This window comes from Hibiscus syriacus, unplaced genomic scaffold (assembly GCF_006381635.1).
Source record: "Hibiscus syriacus cultivar Baekdansim isolate YM2019G1 unplaced genomic scaffold, ASM638163v2 tig00111715_pilon, whole genome shotgun sequence".
NCBI lineage: Eukaryota > Viridiplantae > Streptophyta > Magnoliopsida > Malvales > Malvaceae > Hibiscus > Hibiscus syriacus.
The window spans coordinates 35,467-58,159 of NW_024063160.1; the positions used below are offsets into that span (position 1 = coordinate 35,467).

The window sequence follows — 22,693 nt, forward strand, 5'->3', positions numbered from 1 at the left end:
GAGAGAGAGAGAGAGATGGCTTTGAGAAATATTATGGGCAAAAGGGTCGGGATTGGGCTTATGGGGAGTAGGGCGCTTTCAACTGCCACCTGTGATGTTGAGAGCGGCAGCGCTAAATCCATCAACCTTTACTCTGCAATCAATCAAGCCCTCCACGTTGCGCTTGAAACTGATCCTCGTGCGTTTGTTTTTGGAGAAGATGTTAGCTTTGGTGGGGTTTTCCGTTGCACAACCGGACTTGCTGATCGATTTGGTAAAGCTAGGGTTTTCAATACACCCCTTTGTGAGCAGGGTATTGTCGGGTTTGGAATTGGCCTGGCTGCAATGGGAAATCGTGCCATTGCGGAAATCCAATTTGCAGATTACATTTACCCTGCTTTTGATCAGATTGTAAATGAAGCTGCCAAGTTTAGGTATCGGAGTGGCAACCAATTCAATTGTGGAGGATTGACAATAAGAGCCCCTTATGGCGCTGTGGGTCATGGTGGACATTACCACTCTCAGTCACCTGAAGCTTTCTTTTGCCATGTTCCTGGTATTAAAGTGGTCATTCCTCGCAGCCCGCGGCAAGCAAAAGGGTTACTGTTGTCATGCATTCGTGATCCAAACCCTGTAGTTTTTTTTGAACCAAAGTGGCTTTATCGGTTGGCAGTGGAAGAAGTGCCTGAGCATGATTATATGTTGCCGCTATCTGAGGCAGAGGTCATTCGACAAGGCAGTGATATCACGCTGGTAGGGTGGGGAGCACAACTCTCCATCATGGAACAGGCCTGTATTGAAGCAGAAAAGGATGGAATTTCTTGTGAACTTATAGATCTGAAAACTCTAATTCCCTGGGACAAAGAAACAGTTGAAGCCTCAGTCAGAAAAACTGGAAGAGTTCTTATTAGTCATGAAGCTCCAGTTACAGGAGGATTTGGTGCAGAGATCTCGGCTTCCATTGTTGAATGTTGCTTCTTAAGGTTAGAAGCTCCGGTAGCTAGAGTGTGTGGCCTGGACACCCCATTCCCTCTTGTTTTTGAACCCTTCTATATGCCAACCAAGAACAAGATATTGGACGCCATCAAAGCAACTGTGAATTACTAGAAAAATTCCCAAATAAAACTTGCGTCACCTGGATATATCAGTGTTGCGTACAACAAGAATTATATATATATATATATATATATATATATATATATATATATCTCAACTCTTATAATAAAAACAATATTAGAGTTGAGATCCAAAAAAATATTCGCTTCCTCGTATGAATGTTCGTCGATATTTGAACTTGTTATCCAGTACCTGGACAAAGCCGTAATAGGTAATCTGCTTTCTTTCTTTCTTTGTTAATGGAAGTCCTTAAGATCCATTGTCAGCTTCCAATTTCGTACGCTATGATTGTCCTGAATGCATTGCATGGTTTTGAAGAGCGGAGATGGAGATGTTACAAAGATATTTTTAACTAGTCCTTAAAATTTTATAAATTTATCCTTCTAAATCCTACATTTATCTCTGACTTTTTTTTTTTTGATAAGCAGATTTTTATTATCCAAGGAAAATTACATCAGGAACATCCCAAATGAGGTATAAAGCCTACTTACAACAAAATATTCAATCAATACCCCAATAATTACATAAGTTTACATTGACATAGTGAGTTCTATTGAAATTTCTATCACTAAGTTTGATACGAACAAGATCCTTAATGGTCTTGAGGACTTGATCATGTGTTCTTGATTCACGTCTGAAAATTCGTCTATTCCTTTCATCCCAGATCGAGTAAATGTAAGTTGTCCAAGAAAGTTTCTGAATGATGTTGAGAATAGATTTACCTTTCCAATGATGAGAAGTCCAACAAATCCTTGAATCTCAAGTGTTGTGCGTGATGTGAATATTATTGAGACGCATGATAGAGTTCCATAGTGAAGTAGCAAAAGGGCAATCAACGAACAAGTGATTACGCGTTTCTGTCGAGTCGAGACAAAGGATACAAGAATCATCAGAAGCAATACCTATTCTAGAGAGTCTGTCCCTAGTAGGAAGACGATCCAAAATAGACATCCATGTAATAATACTCAATTTTGGAATGTGAAGAGGGAATCATATAACTTTGTGCCATGGAACCTTTGCTTTGTGTTCTCTTATTTCCTCCCATAAGTCTCTGGTCTTTGAAATACCATTGCTAAGGATAGGAAGGACTTCGCTTCTAAGTTTAATAAGTTTCCTGAAACACCAGCTATAAGAAGAGCTATCATTGACATCAGTGAAGTTAAAACTTTTAAGCACATAGCAATGAATCCATGCAACCCATAGTGAACCTGCTCCTGCAAGAATTTTTCGAATGAGATTAACCATACAGGTTTTATTCCAAGTTTTTAGGTCTTTTAAGCCTAGACCACCTTCGGATTTGGGGCAGCATAATTTATCCCAACCGATTCTGGCTCCAGCAGCTGATGTATCAGAACCTTTCCAAAGGAATATGGAGCAGAGTTGGTCCAGTCGTTTAAGAACTTTCTGAGGCAGTAAAAACTGTCTAGTCCAATAGTTAATCACACTGTGAAGGACAGTTTTAATCAGCTCAAGTCTACCTGCATAACTGAGAAGTTTCCCAGACCATTGATGAAGCCTATTTTTGATATTATCAAGAAGAGGCAAACAGTCTTTTTCAATTAACTTTCTAGTAACAAGAGGAACACCAAGGTATCTAATAGGTAGGTAACCATGTTTGAAGCCTGTAACAGATTTAATGTTATCCAGGTTTCTAGAGGTAATTCCGGTTGTGAACAACTCTGTCTTACAAATGTTAAGCTTTAAACCAGACAGATCATAGAAGTGATTTAGGACAGTCTTAACACCAATAATTGAATCGAGGTTTCCTTTGCAAAAAATTAAAAGATCATCAGCAAAAGATAAGTGAGTAATGCCAATTTTTTTGCATTTCGGGTAATAGCCTAATATTCCTCTGTTTGCAGCAATGTTAAGTAAATTTGAGAGTATATTCATTGCAAGAACAAATAAAATCGGTGATAAGGGATCACCTTGTCTTATGCCTCTTTGACCCTTAAAATAATCTATCAAGCTCCCATTGAAGGAGATAGAATATCTAGCTCCTGTGAAACAAGCTTCGATCCACTTTATAAACGTGAGAGGCAACCCAATAGCATTAAGAACGGAAGAAAGAAAATTCCAGTGGAGGGAATCAAAGGCTTTATGAAGGTCAATTTTAAGGGCACATCTAGGGGAAATGTTTTTTCTACCATAACCTTTCACTAATTCTTGAGCAAGAAGAGTATTATCGAGTATCGATCTACCTTTCACAAAAACTGATTGATTTAGAGATATAAGATCAGGCAATAGTAGATTCAATCTTTTGACAAGGATTTTAGTGATGGTTTTGTATATCACAGAGCAACAGGAGATAGGTCTATAGTCCTTGACTTTACTGGGGTTAGGAATTTTTGGAATCAAAGCTATTATTGTGGAGTTGAGAGCAAGGCTTATGTAAGTCTCTTTAAAGAAGTATTTAATAGCGTTAATGACATCATCTCCTGTCACAGTCCAAGATTTTTTTAAAAAAAAAGGGGTGTAACCATCAGGGCCAGGTGCTTTATCATTACCTTGGCTAAAAAGAGCCTCTTTAATCTCATCATTAGTGACAGTTTTGATAAGAGCAGAAAAAATCTCACTAGGTAAATTTACATGGAGCAAGCTTTTCAGGTAGGCAGGATTAGTATTATGAACTTTAGGATCGGAAGTACCTAATTGTTGTTTGAAAAAACCAGTTATTTCAGAAGTCATAGCATCATAAGAATCGAGCCTTTTACCATCATTGTTAACAAGAACTCTGATGGTATCTCTCTTGTTTTTAGAGGCTATGACAGAATGGAAAATTTTAGTGCATTTATCACCATCTTTAATCCATTGCATTTTAGATTTCTGTTTGAGGAACATGTGCTCATTGTCCTCTAAAACCTTCAGCTCCTTTTGAGCAATCAATTCTTTATCAATTGAGATGGAGCCTTTAAGAGTTTCAATATGAATTTGTTCCAACTCCAACTTCTTTTGAATTACCCTAGCAGATATATTACTATAATGATCTTGGTTAAGCTTCTGTAAACAGGGTTTAAGGCATTTGAGTTTAGTAAATAATTTCTGCATTGGGTTGCCTTGGGAAGGATGATGCCAAGACTGATGAACGACGTCAAGAAAGTTAGTGTGGTTAGACCAGAAGTTAAAAAATTTGAAAGGTTTGGGTTTATTGATTTGACTCTGTTTGTTTATCCATGCAAGACCCATACAGTGATCAGAAGGTCCAGGGGCAGTGAATTCAACAAAAGAATTCTGAAAAGTGGTAGCCCAGGGAGAGTTGATGAGAACTCTATCAAGTTTCCTTGCAAGGAAAGAATCTCTTTGTTTGTTGCTCCAAGTAAAAGTTGGACCAAAGAATGGGTGGTCATGTAAAGAAAGGTCTTGGAGAACATTTTGGAAATCAATTATATCATAAGAAAGATAAGGACCTAAGAGATCGAAATCAGTACTTTCTTTGTAGTCAAGGAAGATATTGAAATCCCCTCCTATGATCCAAGGAAGATAGCCATACTTATGATCAATATCTCTAAGAGATTGCCAAAGAATTCTACGGGTAATACCACAATTAGTGCCGTGAGCTAAGCGTGAGAATTTATTTATAGGGTGAAATGTGTTTAAGATTGATCTTAATAATAATTTATGTCTTTTGGAGAAAGAAAATAAAATATACTGAATAAGAGAAAAAAAGAAGTGAAAGTCAAAAACATGTACAAGTGAGAATGTAATCTAATTTAAAATGTCATGTCATCACCATCTAGTAAATTAACTTAGTGATAAGAAATCGGTCAAATTAAAAAAGGGTAAATTATAAATTTCGTCACTGAACCTTATTATCTCTCTTATTTTACTCATTAAACTTTAAAAAAAATTAATTTCCTTAATAAAATTAATACATTGGGTTTTTTATTCACTGAACTTTACTCTCTTTCTCTCCCCTATTTTGGCCACTCCGCCATTAAATGTTTAACGATGTTAAAACTATTTTGCAATTTATATAACAACCCATTTCAACGTCGTAATTATTTAACAAGTGATTAACCAAAAAAATCCAATGTGTTAAGTTAAGTGAGAAAGTTGAAAACATTGAAAGTACAGTGAGTGAAACATGAGAGAGATTAAAGTTTAGTCACCAAAATTGCAATTTATCCTAAAAACCCATTTTTAGTAACCAAAAGAAGAACGAGAAAAATGTTGAATGATGAAATGTGTGATTTAACCTTTCTTTATATAGTATACGTGATTTCAGCTCGAGTTAAACTAAAGCAGTACCATAATTTGTGTTCCGGAAATAATTAAACTAATAAAAGTAGGCAATTACAGAAATATTAATAGCGATTAGAATGTGTGAACAATGTTAGTCTAATAATAATATAAAAATCAAACCGACTCGAGTTGACCCGAAACCTAAAGTCTTGTCTTAGGCGGTGGGAGGCAGCATGTGTTTTACTCATAGACAATAGAAGGGAAGTTGACATGTTGTTCAACTTGTCTCCTTCTAATTTTACCACAAAATCATTTAGTTTCGTTAAATTACATTGAATTACCACTACTCAATAAGATCAAGATGTGTTGAAATGTCATCAGCCACTTGCGATTAATCAAGTGTAGCCACCACGAAACATCGCAAATCCAATAATCAAATTCTATACATTACTATAAATAACATAGCCAGAATCACCCAGCAGCTTGACTTTGTTTCCCCCCTAATTAAATGACGATATATAAAGCATTAAGTTGGAACTCAGATTGATAAAGTCGTATTCTCGTCTTTCTTCGTAGGCCTGGAGCCGACCACTTGCCTGCCTGTCAGAATTAATTAATTAGTTCCTCATACGGGATAGTCCAATAATGAAAATCTATCCAATCATTATTCTTATTTAATTTGGAATAATTAAATTAAAGAACACTTCATTTTGGTGCACAGCTAATCCCACCCGTCTTTAGCATTTTATTTTATATTTGTAATTAATAATTAAGGTTGGATACAAAGCTATTTATTACGGTATAAACTAAATATAATTAGTTCTCCAAATATTTCAACCGCCCATTTTAAAAGAAATTCAAACTTGGAAACACAGAGGAGTTACCCATCGTCTTTCTTGTAAGAGAAGGGCCAACGTCATTCCCTTTGTGTCTTATAAATTTATATATAAATACAAACATTTCATATCCATTCTGTATCCGCTCTCAGCCTCTCTGTTGGATGCACAGAATCCATTCATTTACACCACAGGCACACGTGTTTTTTCTTCTTATTTATGCATCACAATTCAATTGATATTCAAACACAGTAATTGCCTTGTTGGAAAGAAAGAAAACAAGAGAGGAAAACGACGGCCATTCTGCCCTCTGTTATTGTTATGCTTCCTCTCAGATCTTAGATTATCTTGCTTTCCCTTCTGGATTCCCCCCCTGGTACGTCTCTCCTCAAAACTAGATTAAAGCTGCTCTATTTTTCATTTTTTGGTTTCTGGGAGTCCTGGATTGTTGGTCGATCCGTAATCGGTCTTATGTTTTTCGATCGAACCCAACAACATAAATAACCAAGCTTGGGTTGATTTTCGTGTCCCGACAAGGCACAGTTATCTTCGTTTAATCTACATTACGATGTTTATGTTGGAGAAATGATGATCAATCGCGTGTTGCCTTTAAATTCAAGAAAGCAAAGCCTCGATTGTATCTGACATTATTTACATGAAATTACGAGTCGGATTCTAGATCCGATGTTTTCCTTCTTCTTTTGTTGAACATGTTTTCTTTATAGTGATATGTTTATTCATTTTGTTTATGATTGACTGGGAATCCAATATTCAGCAAGATTATATTGATCTTATTGTGTTCAGAATGGAAATGGAGGTTGGCAAGCTATTCATCGGCGGGATTTCTTGAGGCACAAACGAGGACCGTCTTAGACAGTATTTTGAAACTTTTGGGGAAGTTGTGGAAGCTGTTATAATGAAGGACCGGACCACAGGTCGTGCCCGTGGGTTTGGGTTTGTTGTTTATGCCGACCCGGCTATTGCAGAAAAGGTTGTTATGGAGGAGCATATGATAGATGGTAGAACTGTAAGTTCCTAACCTTTTTTTAAAACACCCTTGTAATATGGTATGTTCTAAAAATATACTTTTGCTTTGATAATATGAATTGTATAGCCTGCAATTCTTGGTGTAGTTGATGGCCGCTAATATGGTCATTTCTTTTTAATCATGATTGGTTAGCTTTTTTAATTAAGACATGACTTTGTTTTATTAATTTTGATTTGATGTTTGTATTGTACTTGTACATTTTGAGGTTTGATTGGCAGCATGTTGCTATTGACTAAGAACTACTCAAGTAACATGTATTTACCCCTTCTGAGGGCAATTGATGGTGATAGATTCCCAAACATCAGTCGATGTCGACAGCTTCATTCTGCAGTTTGATCGCCAATACGAAATCACTTTAAGTATTAGAATAAATTTTACATAGACCGAATGCTTATCGTAGACTATACTTGAATGGAAGAGATCTTCTTCTTTCAGTTTCATTGAGATGAATCAGTGTATTCAGAACACAATTTGATCAATTGCAAAATGAACCATTGGTAATTATTTAGCATCAAAGAGATAATGTGAACATGTAATTTGTATGATGAGGAAGAAGAATGTCATTATAGATCTTGTGTCCGAGTTCCTCAATCATAAAATACTGAAAGTTTCCAAGATCCATAAAATAAATTCAGGGGAAGTTATCAGCTTTAGGTGGATCCTTTGTTTATGATTCAAAAAGATTGTGCACTTCTGATGCTATTATTTATGTTGCGAGGTAGAAATTGTGTTTAACTCCATTTTCTGTCTGGTTTTCTCTTCAGGTTGAGGCAAAGAAGGCAGTTCCTAGGGAGGACCGGAACATTCTCAACAAAAACAATATTAGTGTTCTTGGATCATCCGGTCCTTCTCGTACAAAGAAGATATTTGTAGGAGGCTTAGCATCCACGGTCACTGAGAGTGACTTTAAGAGGTACTTTGATCAGTTTGGTACAATCACTGATGTTGTTGTGATGTATGATCACAACAATCAGAGGCCACGTGGTTTTGGATTCATAACTTATGATTCAGAAGAAGCAGTGGATAAAGTCTTGCAGAGAACATTTCATGAACTCAATGGGAAAATGGTTGAGGTCAAGCGTGCTGTCCCCAAAGAATCATCTTTAGGTCCAAGTCGGAACCAGTTAGGTGGATATAACTTTGGTCTCGATAGTGTCAATAACTTCCTTAATGGTCACATTCAGGGTTATACTACTAATTCAGTTGGAGGTTATGGTGTTAGAATGGAAGGTAGATCTAGTCCAGGTACTATTGGTCAGAGTGGATTTTTCCATCGAGCCCCAGTTATGGGTTTGGACTGAATTTTGAGTCAAATTTGAGTCCAAGCTCTGGATGGAACTCAAACCTTAGTTCTAAGCTCTGCTATGAACGGGGATTGAACACTTCGTTTAGGGGAAATTCAGACCGGTTTGCCAGCCCTTTTGGGTATGGTGTGGGCAGTGGAATGAATAGTATTTGGGGAAATGGAAATCTTAGCTATGCTACTAACTCCACAAACTCTAGTCCTATTGTGGGATCTCGAAGTTGGAAAACAGATGTGAGTTCCTTTGGCAGCATTGGATCCCTTTTGGATCCCTCTCCTAAGTCAGGTCCAGGTGGAGGTGCTCCTTCTGCTTACAACAATCTTAGGTACGGAAGTGGAGATTTTGGTGTTGCGTCCAGAGTGATAGGCCACGAGAGAACCAGTGATGCCCGTGCATCATCCCATGGTTATTCCGATATTTTTGAAAACGGTTCATTTTATGGGGATTCTACATGGCGATCTATGCCCTTGGACCTAGAGCTGTCTGGCTCTTTCGATTTCAGTCTGGGAAATACAACTTCTGATGTTATAGCTAATAACTCTGCTGGTTACATTAGTGGTTCTGGTGTTACAAATAGGCAGTCAAATGGGGGTAAGACTTGATTTGTTTTCTAATTTACTGTTCCATTAGTCTACTTTTCTTTCCCCCCCTCAGACATAGCCGTCTTTAACAAATTAATGTCTCTGAATCTTTCATGACATAGAACATCATCAACAGATGTTTAGTAATGAAAAGAACTCCATTTACCGGCCATTAGTCAACAGATAGGCAGATAATTTTAGGTGCTTCATTCTGGTGTACTCATTTTCTGTTGATTGCCATATTTTCCAGGAATCGCCGCATAGGCCGATGATGATATGATAAGGTAGGATATTTAGTGGGTGAATGACTGGATTTCTACATTTCCCCGGGTGAGACATTTCGGTTTTATATGAAAATACGAGTAGAGCTAATCCGGTTTACCTGTCTTGATGGACCTGTTATAGAGACAGTTGCATAGAAGTCATGTATGTGCTTGAGGTTTTTCTTTTCATTTTCTAGCACAGTTTTTCCTTTACGGGGATCAAATAAATGTAAAATCAAATTGTGGGCATACGCTGGTTATTGTATTTTTCCCCTTCATTTGGAATTTAGAGTAGTTCCAATTGTTATGGTGAGTGAAGTTGCCGGGTTCATGTATATTGTAGATATTAGTGAGTTGTTTCTTTCTCCTTCAATTAATACCAGAATTGTGTGGCCAATTTGCTCTCTTATCTTCTTATCCTTTCCTGGAGCTAGCTTTGAAGTCATTTTCATCACCTTCAACTCCTATGACGAGGGGTCTTTGTCACCATCTGACTGGTCCTTCATTCAATGCACCAATTAATTCATAGGAGAATAAAGTGTTAAGAGTTTACATTCTTCCCAGTCTGTCGCTTAGCTTACCGGATATATATATATATATATAACAGTTCAATTAACAACTACTTGATGTCAGCAAACACCATTAAATTACCGTTATTAGAGATTTAAATTACGATTATTTTTAATTATATTATATTTATTATAATTACAAATATAATAAATATTATTATGATTATTATAAATATTATTATTGTATAATAACCATGATATACGAAATTTTCAACAATACTAGTAAGCGTTGCCGGCCTGAACTTAACGCCATCGCACGTGTTGTTAGGATAACGGCAATTTGGGCATTGTAAGACTTAGGTTAGTTGTCCCCAGACAAACGCCTTCAAATTATTTTCTTGTCCCTTCCGCAACTTGTAAGACCCTGTTTGGTTATCGAGTTTCTCAAAGTCGTCGTTTGTTTAAAGGGTGGAGAATGGAGAGATGCGGGAACCAAACACGTCTCAGTAAATTTGATGGATCGGATTAAACGTTGGGGAGAGGATATTTATAAGTGATTCAAAAAGAGAAGAAAAAGAGAAGAGAGGAGCAAAATAGATCGAGTGTTATCTTTTTCTCTAATATCTAATGGCGGATAAAACGAGAGCCTCAGCTTACTACTCTCATTGCTTCAATCTTGCTTCCTCTTCTTCTGTTTGATCTCTCTGTTTATTTCTCCTCTTTGCTTCTGCTTCTTTCTCCAGCTCTATAATTATAGTTGCTATGGCTTCTGCTGCTAATTGTGCAGTATATTTAAGCAGCAACACTAACTGCCTTACTGTATTTGAAATCAAAAACCATTCTTTGCCTGCTAACGTTGTTAGCAGACAACCCAACACTCTTGGGAGAAGAAGGTATGATTATGTTAAATCTGAACTTTATCTTTTCTTTTTCAGTTTTACTTCTCTGGGTGTTGGAATTGTTGGTTGGGAAATTCTATATGGTGTTTCTTATGCCGCTTGAAGTGAAACAATTTAATGCAGTTGTATACCCTTTGGAATTGGATAAGCTCATTTGGATGATGTAGTTAATTTAATCTACTTACCCAGATTTAATACAGCTTGAGGGTTTCTTTAGAACAAAAATGAGTTATGATATTAGGAATCGAATCTGAGTATGATTCTGGTGTTAAAATCTCCCTGTCCGTTGTAGTTTTAAACCGCGCCGCAGATTTCATGTCTACCTTTGGGATCTGGCTGCAATTTTTCTTCCCAAATTTTCTTCAAATGCTAATGCTACTGTTTAACTGGCTTTGCACTTGCTAACATTGTTTTTATCTTGAGTTTTAATCATAACAGGCTCAGATTGTCATCATCAACGACCAGAATCAATCCACCATCAGCCACTGCCATAGGGGTATGGAAGAGCTGTAATATATTTGATTGATTGTTGATTGTTTGTCAAACTCACTAATGATCCGTTTCTGATGGTTTTATGTTTGAAGAATGATGGGAGTTTGCTCGATACAGTTCCAACCCCCAAAGTTATAATTGATCAGGACTCTGATCCAGATGCCACTGTTGTGGAAATAACCTTTGGGGATCGCCTTGGAGCGCTTCTTGATACCGTATAAATCCAATTTTACTTTACCACTTTAGAATATCTATATTTTTCTTTCCATTAACAATTTTGTATTCTCTTTCCATTTACAATTTTGTATTCTCTTTTGTGAAATGAAATTCTTTTATGTATAATCTTAACTATTAGCTAATGAGCTGCAGATGAATGCGCTTAAAAGTCTCGGGTTGAATGTTACTAAGGCAAATGTCTATCTGGATTCATCTGGGAAGCACAACAAGTTTTCCATCACTAAGGCGTAAGTTGTATGCCTTTTAAGTTATTTTCAGTATGCATTTTCATGGTACTCGGTTAAGCCTTTCTAGCAGATTACATTTCCTGCCACATTTTGTTATCTGAAAGTTAGTGAGTGTAAGTTTTTTCTTGTTTGTGATTAATGCTTACCTAATTCAGCATAAGTCAGTTTTTAGGCTAGAATTATTTTCAAATGAGGTTGAAACTACTAGATATATCTCTAGAAACATCAGAAATTATTTAAGCTGTATTTATACTTACTCCTAGAAACACAGATGTGACAACGGTATTATAAGCATAACACATTACATCTTTCATGGACTGCAAGCTGGTGTAATATCTACTTCATATTGGTTTTGAATCTTCAATAGTTTAGATCACCATTTTGCTTGAATTATTGGAAAGAAGTATGGTTATTCGTTCCCCTTGAATGAAAATCATGTTACGTCGCAAATCAATCAGAATCTTTTTGTCTGATTCATAAAGTCAATACACTTAGAGCAGTTAAGGCCAACTTTGGAAATTCAATGCTGTTATTAACAAAACTCAGATAAAAATTGAATGTTCTGTCTCAGTTGTTATAAATGCTATTTCAGATGCAGTTTTACTAATATAGTGACGATATCTGTGTCTGCAGTAGTACTGGAAGAAAAGTTGAAGAACCAGAACTGCTTGAGGCAATACGTTTGACGATTATAAACAACTTGCTTCAATATCATCCGGTAATCATCGTTTCTTTTTCCTTATTCCTGGTGAGGTATCTCCTAGTGAAGTCTATTGACATGTTATGTGGTCCAGGAATCAAGCTCCCAGTTAGCAATGGGTGCGACCTTTGGTGTTGAGCCACCAAAAGAACCGGTATTCCACTTGCAAAATATCGCTTTTCATGCTTGCTACTGTGATCGGTGCAACTGGTCATAAGTGTTGCAAATTATCAATCAATTATTGAGCTGAGTATGATATCCCACATTAATCTTGGCTTAAATTTTGCATTCTTGGAATTCCTTAGGTTGATGTGGACATTGCAACCCACGTAAGAGTTCGCGACGATGGTCCTGACCGAAGGTAATGGTTACCTTTATAGCCTTATACAATGCAATCCCTGCCCTTGAAATTTTGATAGCTTAGGACCTTGGCCACATATTGAAATTTTTCTAGTTGGCTCTCATGCCTGACGATTCTTTGGTGTATTAATGTAAATGAAAGGGTTGATATCTTTTCCTTTTTATCTTCTTCATTTCCATAAAATCTTATTTAGCTAAAAAATTCGGTTCAGCTTGCTATTTGTGGAAACAGCTGATCGCCCAGGGTTGTTGGTGGATCTTGTGAAGACTATCACTGATATCAATATTGCCGTCGAATCTGGGGAGTTTGACACCGAGGTGATCAATTAGTTACCATTTTCTTTTTGTCACCTACGAAATACGATTTGACGATCAACTTTCCACCTTCTTTTTGAAGAATCGTATTAGTAACTCTATAAAAGCATAATAATTAATTTTGTCTACTTTTTGGACCTTTGCCGCCTAGGGTTTGCTTGCAAAGGCAACGTTTCACGTCAACTACAAGGGTAAAGCCCTCATCAAGCCTCTGCAGCAGGTAAAGAACAAAATAACCTAAACCACAGTTACTCATTGTCTCCCTGCTCAAGAGAAATGTGATCATTTTAAATAACATTCCATAGGGTTAACCATTAGGGTAGGGGGGGGGCATAGTTTTGCTATATGAAAATTTCCAATGCGTTCTTATGAAATCTGGCAGGTTCTTGCTAATAGTTTACGATATTTCTTGAGGCGTCCGAGTACGGAGGAGGCAAGTTTTTGAGCCACCATAGCCAAGTTTAGGAGCAAATTACCGATACCAATGGGGTGAACTTTAGAATGTTGTTGCTGCCAATAATCTCCTCTTGTAGCAATTCTACATATACTCCCCAATTACTTTTACTGCGATGATACTTGTTGTGTAACTATTTTAATTCATTTGATCACATCTATGTTGGCTCAGTTTGTGGATTTTGTGAGTAATTTGATGCCATTCCCACTTTTTTATATTTTCATTTATTTATGTTTCTTAAAAGACCGTAACTTTAAGTTTGTGTGTACTTAAATTAATTGCTTTTTTAATCCACCCATTTCATATATAAATAATTGTATTTACTCAATATAAAAATGGTTGTATTTTATTGTGCGTTCGTAGGGTAAAGATTGAACAGAAGTGTTAACGTGTTATGCATTTACTTGCCTTAAAAAAAGTTAAACGACGCAGGCTTAATTACAGGAAATAACATGGACTGGAAAATTGACTACCAGGAGACTTTTGCACCGGTTACAAAATTGAATACCATAAGAATATTGTTATCAGTAGTTGTTAACATGGACTGGAAATTGCATCAGCTGGACATAAAGAATATTTTTTGAATGAGAACTTTGAAGAAGTATACATGGAGGTTCCCCCGATTAGAAGGAAAAGTCACTAAAAAAATTGTGTGCAAGCTCAATAAATCCTTATATGGCTTAAAACAGTCTCCCAGGGTTTGGTTTGATCGATTTGCTAAGGTTATGACACAGAATGATTTCAAACAAAGCCACACATTATTCAGAAAAATTACACCGAGTAGTAAGATAACCCTCCTAATTGTCTATGTAGATGATATGATTATAACTGGCAGTGATATAAAAAAAATAGAAAAGCTAAAGATGAATCTTGCAAAGGAGTTTGAAACCAAGGATTTAGGGAGTTTGAGGTATTTCCTGGGTATGGAAGTTGCAAGGTCCGAAGAAGGGCTGGTCATAAACCAGCGTAAGTATGTTTTGGATCTTCTTGCAGAAACAGGGATGCTCGACTACAAACCAGTTGAAACTCCAATGGAGCCAGGCTTGAAATTTTGTAAGGACCGAACTGGAAATCTAGTAAACAAGGAAACCTACCAAAGGTTAGTTGGGAAGTTGATCTACCTTTAACTGACCAGGCATGATATTGCATACTCAGTGAGCATTGTCAGCCAACATATGAGTGATCCTCGAGAAGAACATTTGGAAGCTGTTAACAGAATTCTAAGGTTCTTGAAGTTTACCCCAGGAGTTGGACTTATATTTAGAAAAAAATCAAAACAGAACAGTGAAGGTTTATACGGTTGCAAGTTGGGGAGGTGAATTAACTGATAGAAGGTCAATTAGTGGCTATTGTGCCTACGTTTGGGGTAATTTTGTGACTTGGAGAAGTAAGAAACAAGCCGTCGTCTCTCGAAGTAGTGATGAGTCAGAGTTTAGAGCAATGGCTCTCGGAATATGTGAAGGACTGTGGATTAAAAGACTGCTCACAGAACTGGACTTAGATGACAAGAAGAATTTTGAGATTTTTAGTGACAGTCAATCAGCTATGAGTATAGCAAAAAACCCAGTGCAGCATGATAGAACGAAACACATTGAGATAGACAGACATTTTATTTACGAGAAGGTCAACAATGGAGTTGCACAACTGCAGTACATTCCAACGAAGAAACAGCTTGCAGATATCTTCACCAAAGCCATTCCACGAGTGACTTTTGATGAGATGTCATTCAAACTGGGTATATACAACATATATACACCAGTTTGAGGGGGAGTGTAGGAATTATAGAAATGAGCTGTCAAGAGATTCTGTAATTATTTTCTGTTTTTCAAATCCCTTATTTCAAGGGATTACATCTCCTAGGATTAGTATCTTTTCTAACTTAGAGTTTCCTAGTTTAGAAGCATAATTTGTATATAAATATGTAATATGTTTTTATTGAAAGTATGCAAGAATAAAATAACAGACTTGATTGTTTCCTACTGTTTGTTTTCTACTATACAGTCTGTTTTCTTTCTATAGTCTGATTTCTACATTATTGAGAAGGAACAACAATCTTATATCGAAGGGTTTTCCAAACGGAAAGATGATTTGTGTACCTTACGGCAGATTCTGAAACCGTGCTGCATGAACTTGATCCCGCCAAAGTTTATATTGTTGGCAGATTGGTGGACAGAAACCGGTGGAAAGGTATAACTATGAAGAAAGCCGAGGAACAGGGAATTCGTACAGCAAAATTCCCAATTGGGGATTCTATGAAGATGTCCAGTTCTCAGGCATGCCTCTACTTTCTTTCATCACTTAGAATCTATTGGGTATTAATAATGCAAAGTGAAAACTGCATATTATATCTTGCAAGGAAAATCCGAAAAGGCAATAGTTAGCCTAGAATCTCTTGGGCATTAACAATGCAAAGTGCAAACTGCATATTATATCTTAATGATTGCATGCTATAGTTGTACAACTTTTAAAGCATGATTAGGATGTAGATTGTAGGGTGTGATTATTGTTTCAGATGATGGTCATGCTTGGTAGTTCGCTCACTAAGCAGACTAATTTTCTAACAAACAAATAAAGAAGCAAATGTTTATTCTATAAGCTTTTCTTCTCTAATTACCATTTCTTTCCAATGAGTGCAGCTCCTTACTGTGAACCAAGTTATAGAGATACTCCTCAAGTTCCTCGAGACTAAAGACTGGAAAGCTTCTTTCTTTCATGTAGTTCCTCAGAGGTGTCTTGAAGTGCTTTCTCATGACTAGAAGAGCTACCTGGATTTTGGTTTATGTTGACAGTTATCCCATTACATGCAATGGCTGTACAAGTGAAAAAATAACGACACGGAAAATTTATTGGCTTTGTAGTTCGATCACTTACCTCTCCATTTGTCGATGGTGCTTCGATTTATACATTTAAAACTTTGGCTAAAGTTGTAAAGAAGTGGGTGCTCACTTTTGAATTTGTAAGGAAAAAGGTAAAATGTAAATTGAGTTTGCAAGGAAAAAGGTAAAGTAGATGATCCAACTTTGACTTCATCTTTTCCATTATTTTTGTCTCTCTCCGATATACAAGGGTTAGCTAAAACCTGCAAAGGTGTATTTGTAAATTGATCAATCGATGTCCAAATGAGAAGCCAAAATGCATAGGAAAATGGATGACTTCTTGTCATTTCCAGATGCAGGACGGAGATATATAACTGCTATTTTGCCATTCAAGTCACTTTCTTTACCTATCGCTATCACAACTACAAAATAAAAAGGCTAAGCTAATGTTTCTTTAAGTTTACATCAACACTAAAACGCCCTTGCTCTTAAGGACTTCAACAGAAAACTAGAAAACAAACAAAAATATGTACTGAAGTTACATAATGCATGGAGTAGCAGGCTTTCACCTCCAAGCTGAAAATGTCGACATTGCTCTATTTACCCAGCCAAGATAGATGGCCCCATCCCTCTCTGCAAGTCTATAGTTATTGTCATACTCCTTCAACATATCTCTTACAGCCGTAGTGACTGAAGAGCTCAACGGATATTGTGAAAAACCAGCCATCGTTAGCCTTGACCTCCACTTTCCTAGAAGTTCATGCCTTTCCACCCTCTCAGTCCCCTCACAAGCAATCATATTCACGATATCACGAGCCACACATTGCTGCTCAGCATTGATCCTTTGTTTATCATCTCTTGGACAAGCTGCATCAATGGATTCAAACATAGCTGAATAATAGTCCAGTGTCTCAAGATACCTTGAAAAGAATGGAGATGTATTAGTATTGGACTCTTGCTCAGAAAGAGTCACAACCTTGGGTGACAGACTCTTGACCAGCCTCAACAGTCTATCTCTGTGATTCGAGATGCTTACACTCTCATCTGGCATGTGATGCAATATGTATGGAAAGTTCACGGCAAGGGCTTCCCCAGGTTGAACATTAAGATGCTCTAGTTGAATTTCACAACCAGACATAGCGGCATCATGAAAATCAAACGGCACATTGTACGACCGAGCAAATTCTGATAGCCTCTGCCCCACAATATCAAGTCCCCCACCTCGAGCATGAATTGATTGAGAATCATCAATGCCAGTTATGCGGATGGACGGTGGCCCACCAGGACGTTTTGCAAATGCTGCAATAAGTAACATCCACTGGGTGCCCTGTGCTATTTGGAAATCTATAATGTGAATTTTTTGTTCATATTCCATGACTTCCCTGATAACAACATTACCCGACGTGTATGCAAACTTCCAGTATGGGCAGATCCTGAAGAGAATATGCATGTACGACATCAGTTCTGAGCTCGTTGGCTCTTCGCATTTTAGGGCTTTGTAGATGTTACTACCTGAGGATTCCAACCTCGCTCTAAGCCCTTCCAGTACATAAGCACCCAATCGTTGGATAGGTTCCCCAGACACTGAAACTATTTTCTCCAACTCATGCATTAAACATGTCACTGTCAACATATCACCATCGTGCAGTGCTTGACCACAGGCAACAAGGATCTGCTTCAGGTCTAGGTTAGGGATCATGTCCACCAGTTGATCACAGTTGAAGCTCGCCATTGAAGCAGCTTGGTGGGACCCAGTAATGAAGCAGCCGTTGCAGCTATCTATAGTATTTGATTCAGGCCCCAATAATGAAAGTTCCAGCTCCCGAAGCTTGTGCTTCAATTCATTGCTATCATCAACAACAGAGGATCCACTGAATGGTGATCCGTAAGTGTTGTCAGGGGAATGATGAGGATCAGACAGGTATGATTGAGAACCTTGTGGGGAGAAAGGACTCCTGCTTGATGAGATGCTTACGGCGGAAGGGGAATCAAAACCAGCAGCTGCCGTAGATGATTCCAGGGTAAAAACCTGGTCCTTGTAGGTCTGAAAGGAGACATCAGTTCCTCGGCCGACCATAGCTAAACATGCATTGTTGTCTAATATCTGGATATGAGACAAACAAAATGGATCGTTTTCTTTAACAGTTTGTTCACACAACCTCTGTATAGTGGCTGAAGTTTGGTGTTTCCGAGTTGTTCGCATCTAACACTAATAGCATCAGTTGATTGATTGAGCAGAATTACTTGTTAATGGAAAATAAACAAGATTGTGCAAGTCTCAATCCCCATCATCAATGTGGACCATCAATTGCTTTGGTTGTGCAACGCAGAAATATCAAGGAACAAATGCAACCTGGTAAAACAAATCCAAGAAAAAAACAAAGAATAGACTATGTAACTGATAGAAGCACAGTGTACTAGTCCAGAGAACCAGAGGAGGGGACAAAAAAAGAAGCAATAACCAAAAAAGCCTACATGGTGGAGATGGAGAATAAGATAAGAGGGAAAAGTTTCTTTAAGCAACAATGATTTGAATAACGAGTTAATCAACCAAAACCATATTCAAGTGAAACACTAAAAAAAAGACAATATAAGAAACCGACAATTTGATGTTTAAAAACTGCAATCCTCAGTATTCAGAGATCAAGCATAGTACCAACTTAAATCTCTCTCCAATGAAAATAATATAAATTAAAGAGGATATATTATAAAGGCCCAAGGTTATAGTCGAAGGGTACCAAGCCAGCCAAAAGGGGACTATTATGAAAAACAAAGGACGAGCGAAAAAAGAGAGAGAAACCAAAACCAGGTGACAATGAATGAAATTGGGCATACCAAAAGCTTAAAAAAATATATCAGCTACCGGATTCACTATTCATTTAAATCTGTAGGGCTGCAAAGAAATTGAAAAAGCATACATAACAGCTCTGTAAAGTGGTTTATATAAATTCAAATGAAGAATAAGAAGATGTTTTTTATGACGTTAGAAAGGGCCAAACTTTCATTTTCTTCAGCAGCGCCTACCAATATGAAATCTTGTTGACGGCGTAAGAAACGCAGAATAAATAAAATGAAATTGAAGGCTAACCAAACCAAGCCATTATTCTTCCCCAAATCATGAGTTATCAACAAAATCGTTTGAATTGATGGATCCAGGAAAGAACTGAAGATTGTAATGATCAAAGCATGAGCAGATAAGAAGGGAGAGGAGTTGGCATACCTTAGTAAAACAATAATCAGCGTTTTAGCTTTGGGTGTCTTTAAGTTTCTTACTCAACCACCATCAAACAAACCAAACCCGTCTCCCTGTCACCTTGTGTTGTGTGTGTCTCTGTTTCTCTCCACAGATATCTGATGGCTCTGTTTATGGGATTCTCGCGGTAGAACTCGGAGTATAGATGCAAGCGGCCCGGAACTTGTACACAATATTAACAAGTCTTTATTTTAAATTTGTCTGGAATTGATGTTAACAAAAATATTTTTAAAAAATAAAAAATGTTAGTTTTAGATATTAGATTATAAATTATATCAAAATTAATATTATATAGTAAATATATCAATTTAAATTATAATAAAAATGTTTTATGATAATTTATTATTAATATATTTATAAATGAAATATCAAAAATATAAAATCTAAAGGTATTGTAATGAATTAATATAATTAGTTTATCGATTTTAATTTGAATATAATACCCATGATAATTTTTTTGAACAAATCATAATAATTGATATTAGTGAGTATATAAATGATAATAATCAAATAATAAAACATTAGATAAAATTTATTAAGCCAAAAGTGGTAGCTTTTCCTGACTTTGGCTTCATATTTTTTAACAGTCCAAGGAAGGATTTGATAAACAAGTTGGAGAATCTTGGACTTGGTGCTTTTCCTTTACACTATTAATACACTTTAAACAAAGGGCTAGGCAACTTACCAATATATATATATACATATTGGCCCACTTTCGTTATCTTGAATACTCAGCAGAGATGAAAATGGAGAAAAAGTAGTGGCAGATGCTCTTATCAGACCGTCCTCTGGTGGCAGATGCTCTAAGGTCGGCCCTGCAATTCAGTTGTGAAAAGGTATTGTCGGCAACATCTTCGATCAAATTTCATAAAAGGGAATATTCCCATATCACTGCATATACGTAGTTCATCGGAAGTTGTTGTTGGGGGGTGGGGGGGTGGTTAACAAATCACATGAGAATATATATAACCCTAATCAGAGGTACTGACCTCACTCCATATGTAATTTAATTTCCTCCATTTCTTTACTCTTTCTTGCAAAGAAGAAAAGGTCGTATCACGTGTGTGGAATAATCTCCCTTCTTTTCCAAAGAATAAAGGACGATCCCGAGACTTTAAGTTCAGAAACAAAGGCTACTGCCGCGTGTCACTTGCTTGTTTTAGAAACATCTTTTCTTCTTCCTCAAAGTTCTACTCCACAATAGTATTATTGTGAGGTTATTTATTCATCTTTTTTAAATAAAAATGTATGGTAGATGTGTAGTGTAATAATTTTTAAATTATTAAATCATTTTTCCTGATGTAGGAGTACTTTTTATACTCTTTTTCCTATTCAAATTTAATTATTAAAATGACAACCATGTTCTCCTACATCCAATGACAGAGAAACAGAAACCTTTCAAGGCCTAAAACTATCAGTTATCTTCTTTTGATGATTCTAAATAGGGCCAGGCCTACAACTGCTAAATTTGGAATATATGGTCAATAATGGGCTTTTATTTCGGTAGGGTAGGACTGATATTTGTTCAAACAAACTTCTAGAGGTCACAAATGACAATCATTCACTTACAATCAAACTAAATGTTTTATGTGTGTAATTAAATATATATTAAATTTTTATATCAATTAATCCATGATTAACACAAATCAAAAGACCCATTTCTTATCCCAATCAAATTGCCTTTTGACTAACCTATTGAGCATAGAAGATAAGAAATAGGTCTTTTGATTTGTATGTAGCCCTAGAAGATAACTCACATAGCTATGACGTACATTAAAGAATATTTTCAAACATAAATAAAATATAAAATCTATACATTTTATATGCATATTAATGTGATAAATATACTTACCAAATACAAGTATTATTTACATATAAAAATTGAAGACACTTAATTTCGTCCGATGTTATATCATATTGTATTACAAACTATATTATATAATTCTTCATTTATATTATATTTACATTCATTTACATTTGTTTTCAGGCCCAAAATTACATTACACGTGGCCCAGCAGAATATACAATGGTCCAACAAGCCCGCGAGAAACCCTAGCTCACCCCACACTCTTGCTTCCAGCCGCCAGCAGCAATGACCGTTGGATCTAGATGAGATCCAACGGTCCACAGAAAATGACACATATGGTTTGTTTGGAAACCCTAGTCGCTTCAGCATCATCCCAACGCCGCAAACCCTCACCTGCGCCTCTGATCCTCACGGCTACACGTCCCAACGCCGAACCTTCCGGCGCAAGGATCTCACTTAATCAACAAGCAAATATTAGAGTCATATTAGGACTCAAATATGTCAAAAAATAGCAAAAATCTAAGCTATAAATAAGTGTAACCCACACGATATCACGCATATTACACACAAATACACACAGAGAGATCATAGAGAGTTGCACACAAAAACATTCGAAAAAATCACAAGGCATTTGTAAAGCTTTTCGAAGAGAAATAAAAAGGTATAGATTTTTTTACCTTTATTCGGTTGTCCCGATGCATGCATGTTGATGTATACGGTTCGTCTTTAACACACAAGGTGTTTGGCCGATGACCGGGGATGGGTTTGCTTTCGAACTTTTTTTAGATCCGCCCCTCTCGAGGCCTTTTTTTTAAACCATTCACATATTTACAGTGGGGAGAGGAATAGTTTTCAAAAAAGGTAATTTTTTTTAAATTCTGCCGCCGATGAACGGCTAGACGGCAACGGTGGCCGAAATCTGGATTGAGCGGCGATGTTCAAGTGTTCTTCAAGAACACAAGAACATTTTGAGAGGAATTGAGAGAGGGGGGCTCTCTCGTGTGAAGAAGAGAGAAATGAAGATTTTTTTTTAAAAAAATGGCTTTATACTCGGCCCATGGTCGATCCATGTCCCGACCTGCACCACATGAGGATCCGCACGTTTTTGCCCCTAAAATGGGAAAATCCTATTTCAGCCCCCTCGTTTTTAAAATGTTTAATTTTGCCCCTAAACAGAATTTAATTCTCAATTTTCTTTTTAATTTACCCTTTAATTTTGCTTCTGTTTTAATTTAATCCCCCACTATTATATATGTTTAATTATATTTCCATTATTATAATTCTATATTTTATTCTATTATATTTTTATATACAT

The 22,693-nt window shown here is 36.7% G+C and overlaps 4 protein-coding genes and 1 pseudogene across 4 annotated transcripts; 4 read left to right on the top strand and 1 right to left on the bottom strand.

The window, feature by feature from the left end:
• LOC120168199 (2-oxoisovalerate dehydrogenase subunit beta 1, mitochondrial) lies at positions 1 to 8,844 on the top strand. Its single transcript, XM_039177000.1, has 2 exons — positions 1 to 1,109; positions 8,832 to 8,844. The coding sequence occupies exon 1, from the start codon at positions 16 to 18 to the stop codon at positions 1,084 to 1,086; it is 1,071 nt and encodes a 356-aa protein (XP_039032931.1). The 5' UTR covers positions 1 to 15; the 3' UTR covers positions 1,087 to 1,109; positions 8,832 to 8,844.
• Positions 6,918 to 9,670, top strand: LOC120168198 (annotated as a pseudogene).
• Positions 9,671 to 10,233: 563 nt separating this feature from the next.
• On the top strand, positions 10,234 to 13,716 carry LOC120168200 (ACT domain-containing protein ACR11-like). The gene is made up of 10 exons (XM_039177001.1): positions 10,234 to 10,711; positions 11,156 to 11,213; positions 11,302 to 11,424; positions 11,579 to 11,673; positions 12,307 to 12,391; positions 12,468 to 12,527; positions 12,679 to 12,734; positions 12,946 to 13,051; positions 13,200 to 13,268; positions 13,431 to 13,716. The coding sequence occupies exons 1-10, from the start codon at positions 10,581 to 10,583 to the stop codon at positions 13,491 to 13,493; spliced, it is 846 nt and encodes a 281-aa protein (XP_039032932.1). The 5' UTR covers positions 10,234 to 10,580; the 3' UTR covers positions 13,494 to 13,716.
• A 787-nt stretch (positions 13,717 to 14,503) lies between these two features.
• Positions 14,504 to 16,258, top strand: LOC120168159 (tRNA methyltransferase 10 homolog A-like). The gene is made up of 4 exons (XM_039176977.1): positions 14,504 to 14,601; positions 14,738 to 14,868; positions 15,609 to 15,775; positions 16,139 to 16,258. Exons 1-4 carry the CDS (start codon positions 14,504 to 14,506, stop codon positions 16,256 to 16,258), a joined length of 516 nt encoding a protein of 171 aa, XP_039032908.1.
• Positions 16,259 to 16,727: 469 nt separating this feature from the next.
• Positions 16,728 to 19,681, bottom strand: LOC120168142 (scarecrow-like protein 13). Its single transcript, XM_039176967.1, has 2 exons — positions 19,539 to 19,681; positions 16,728 to 18,671 (listed from the first exon to the last, which is right to left on the bottom strand). The coding sequence occupies exon 2, from the start codon at positions 18,519 to 18,521 to the stop codon at positions 16,884 to 16,886; it is 1,638 nt and encodes a 545-aa protein (XP_039032898.1). The 5' UTR covers positions 18,522 to 18,671; positions 19,539 to 19,681; the 3' UTR covers positions 16,728 to 16,883.
• Positions 19,682 to 22,693: the final 3,012 nt, after the last annotated feature.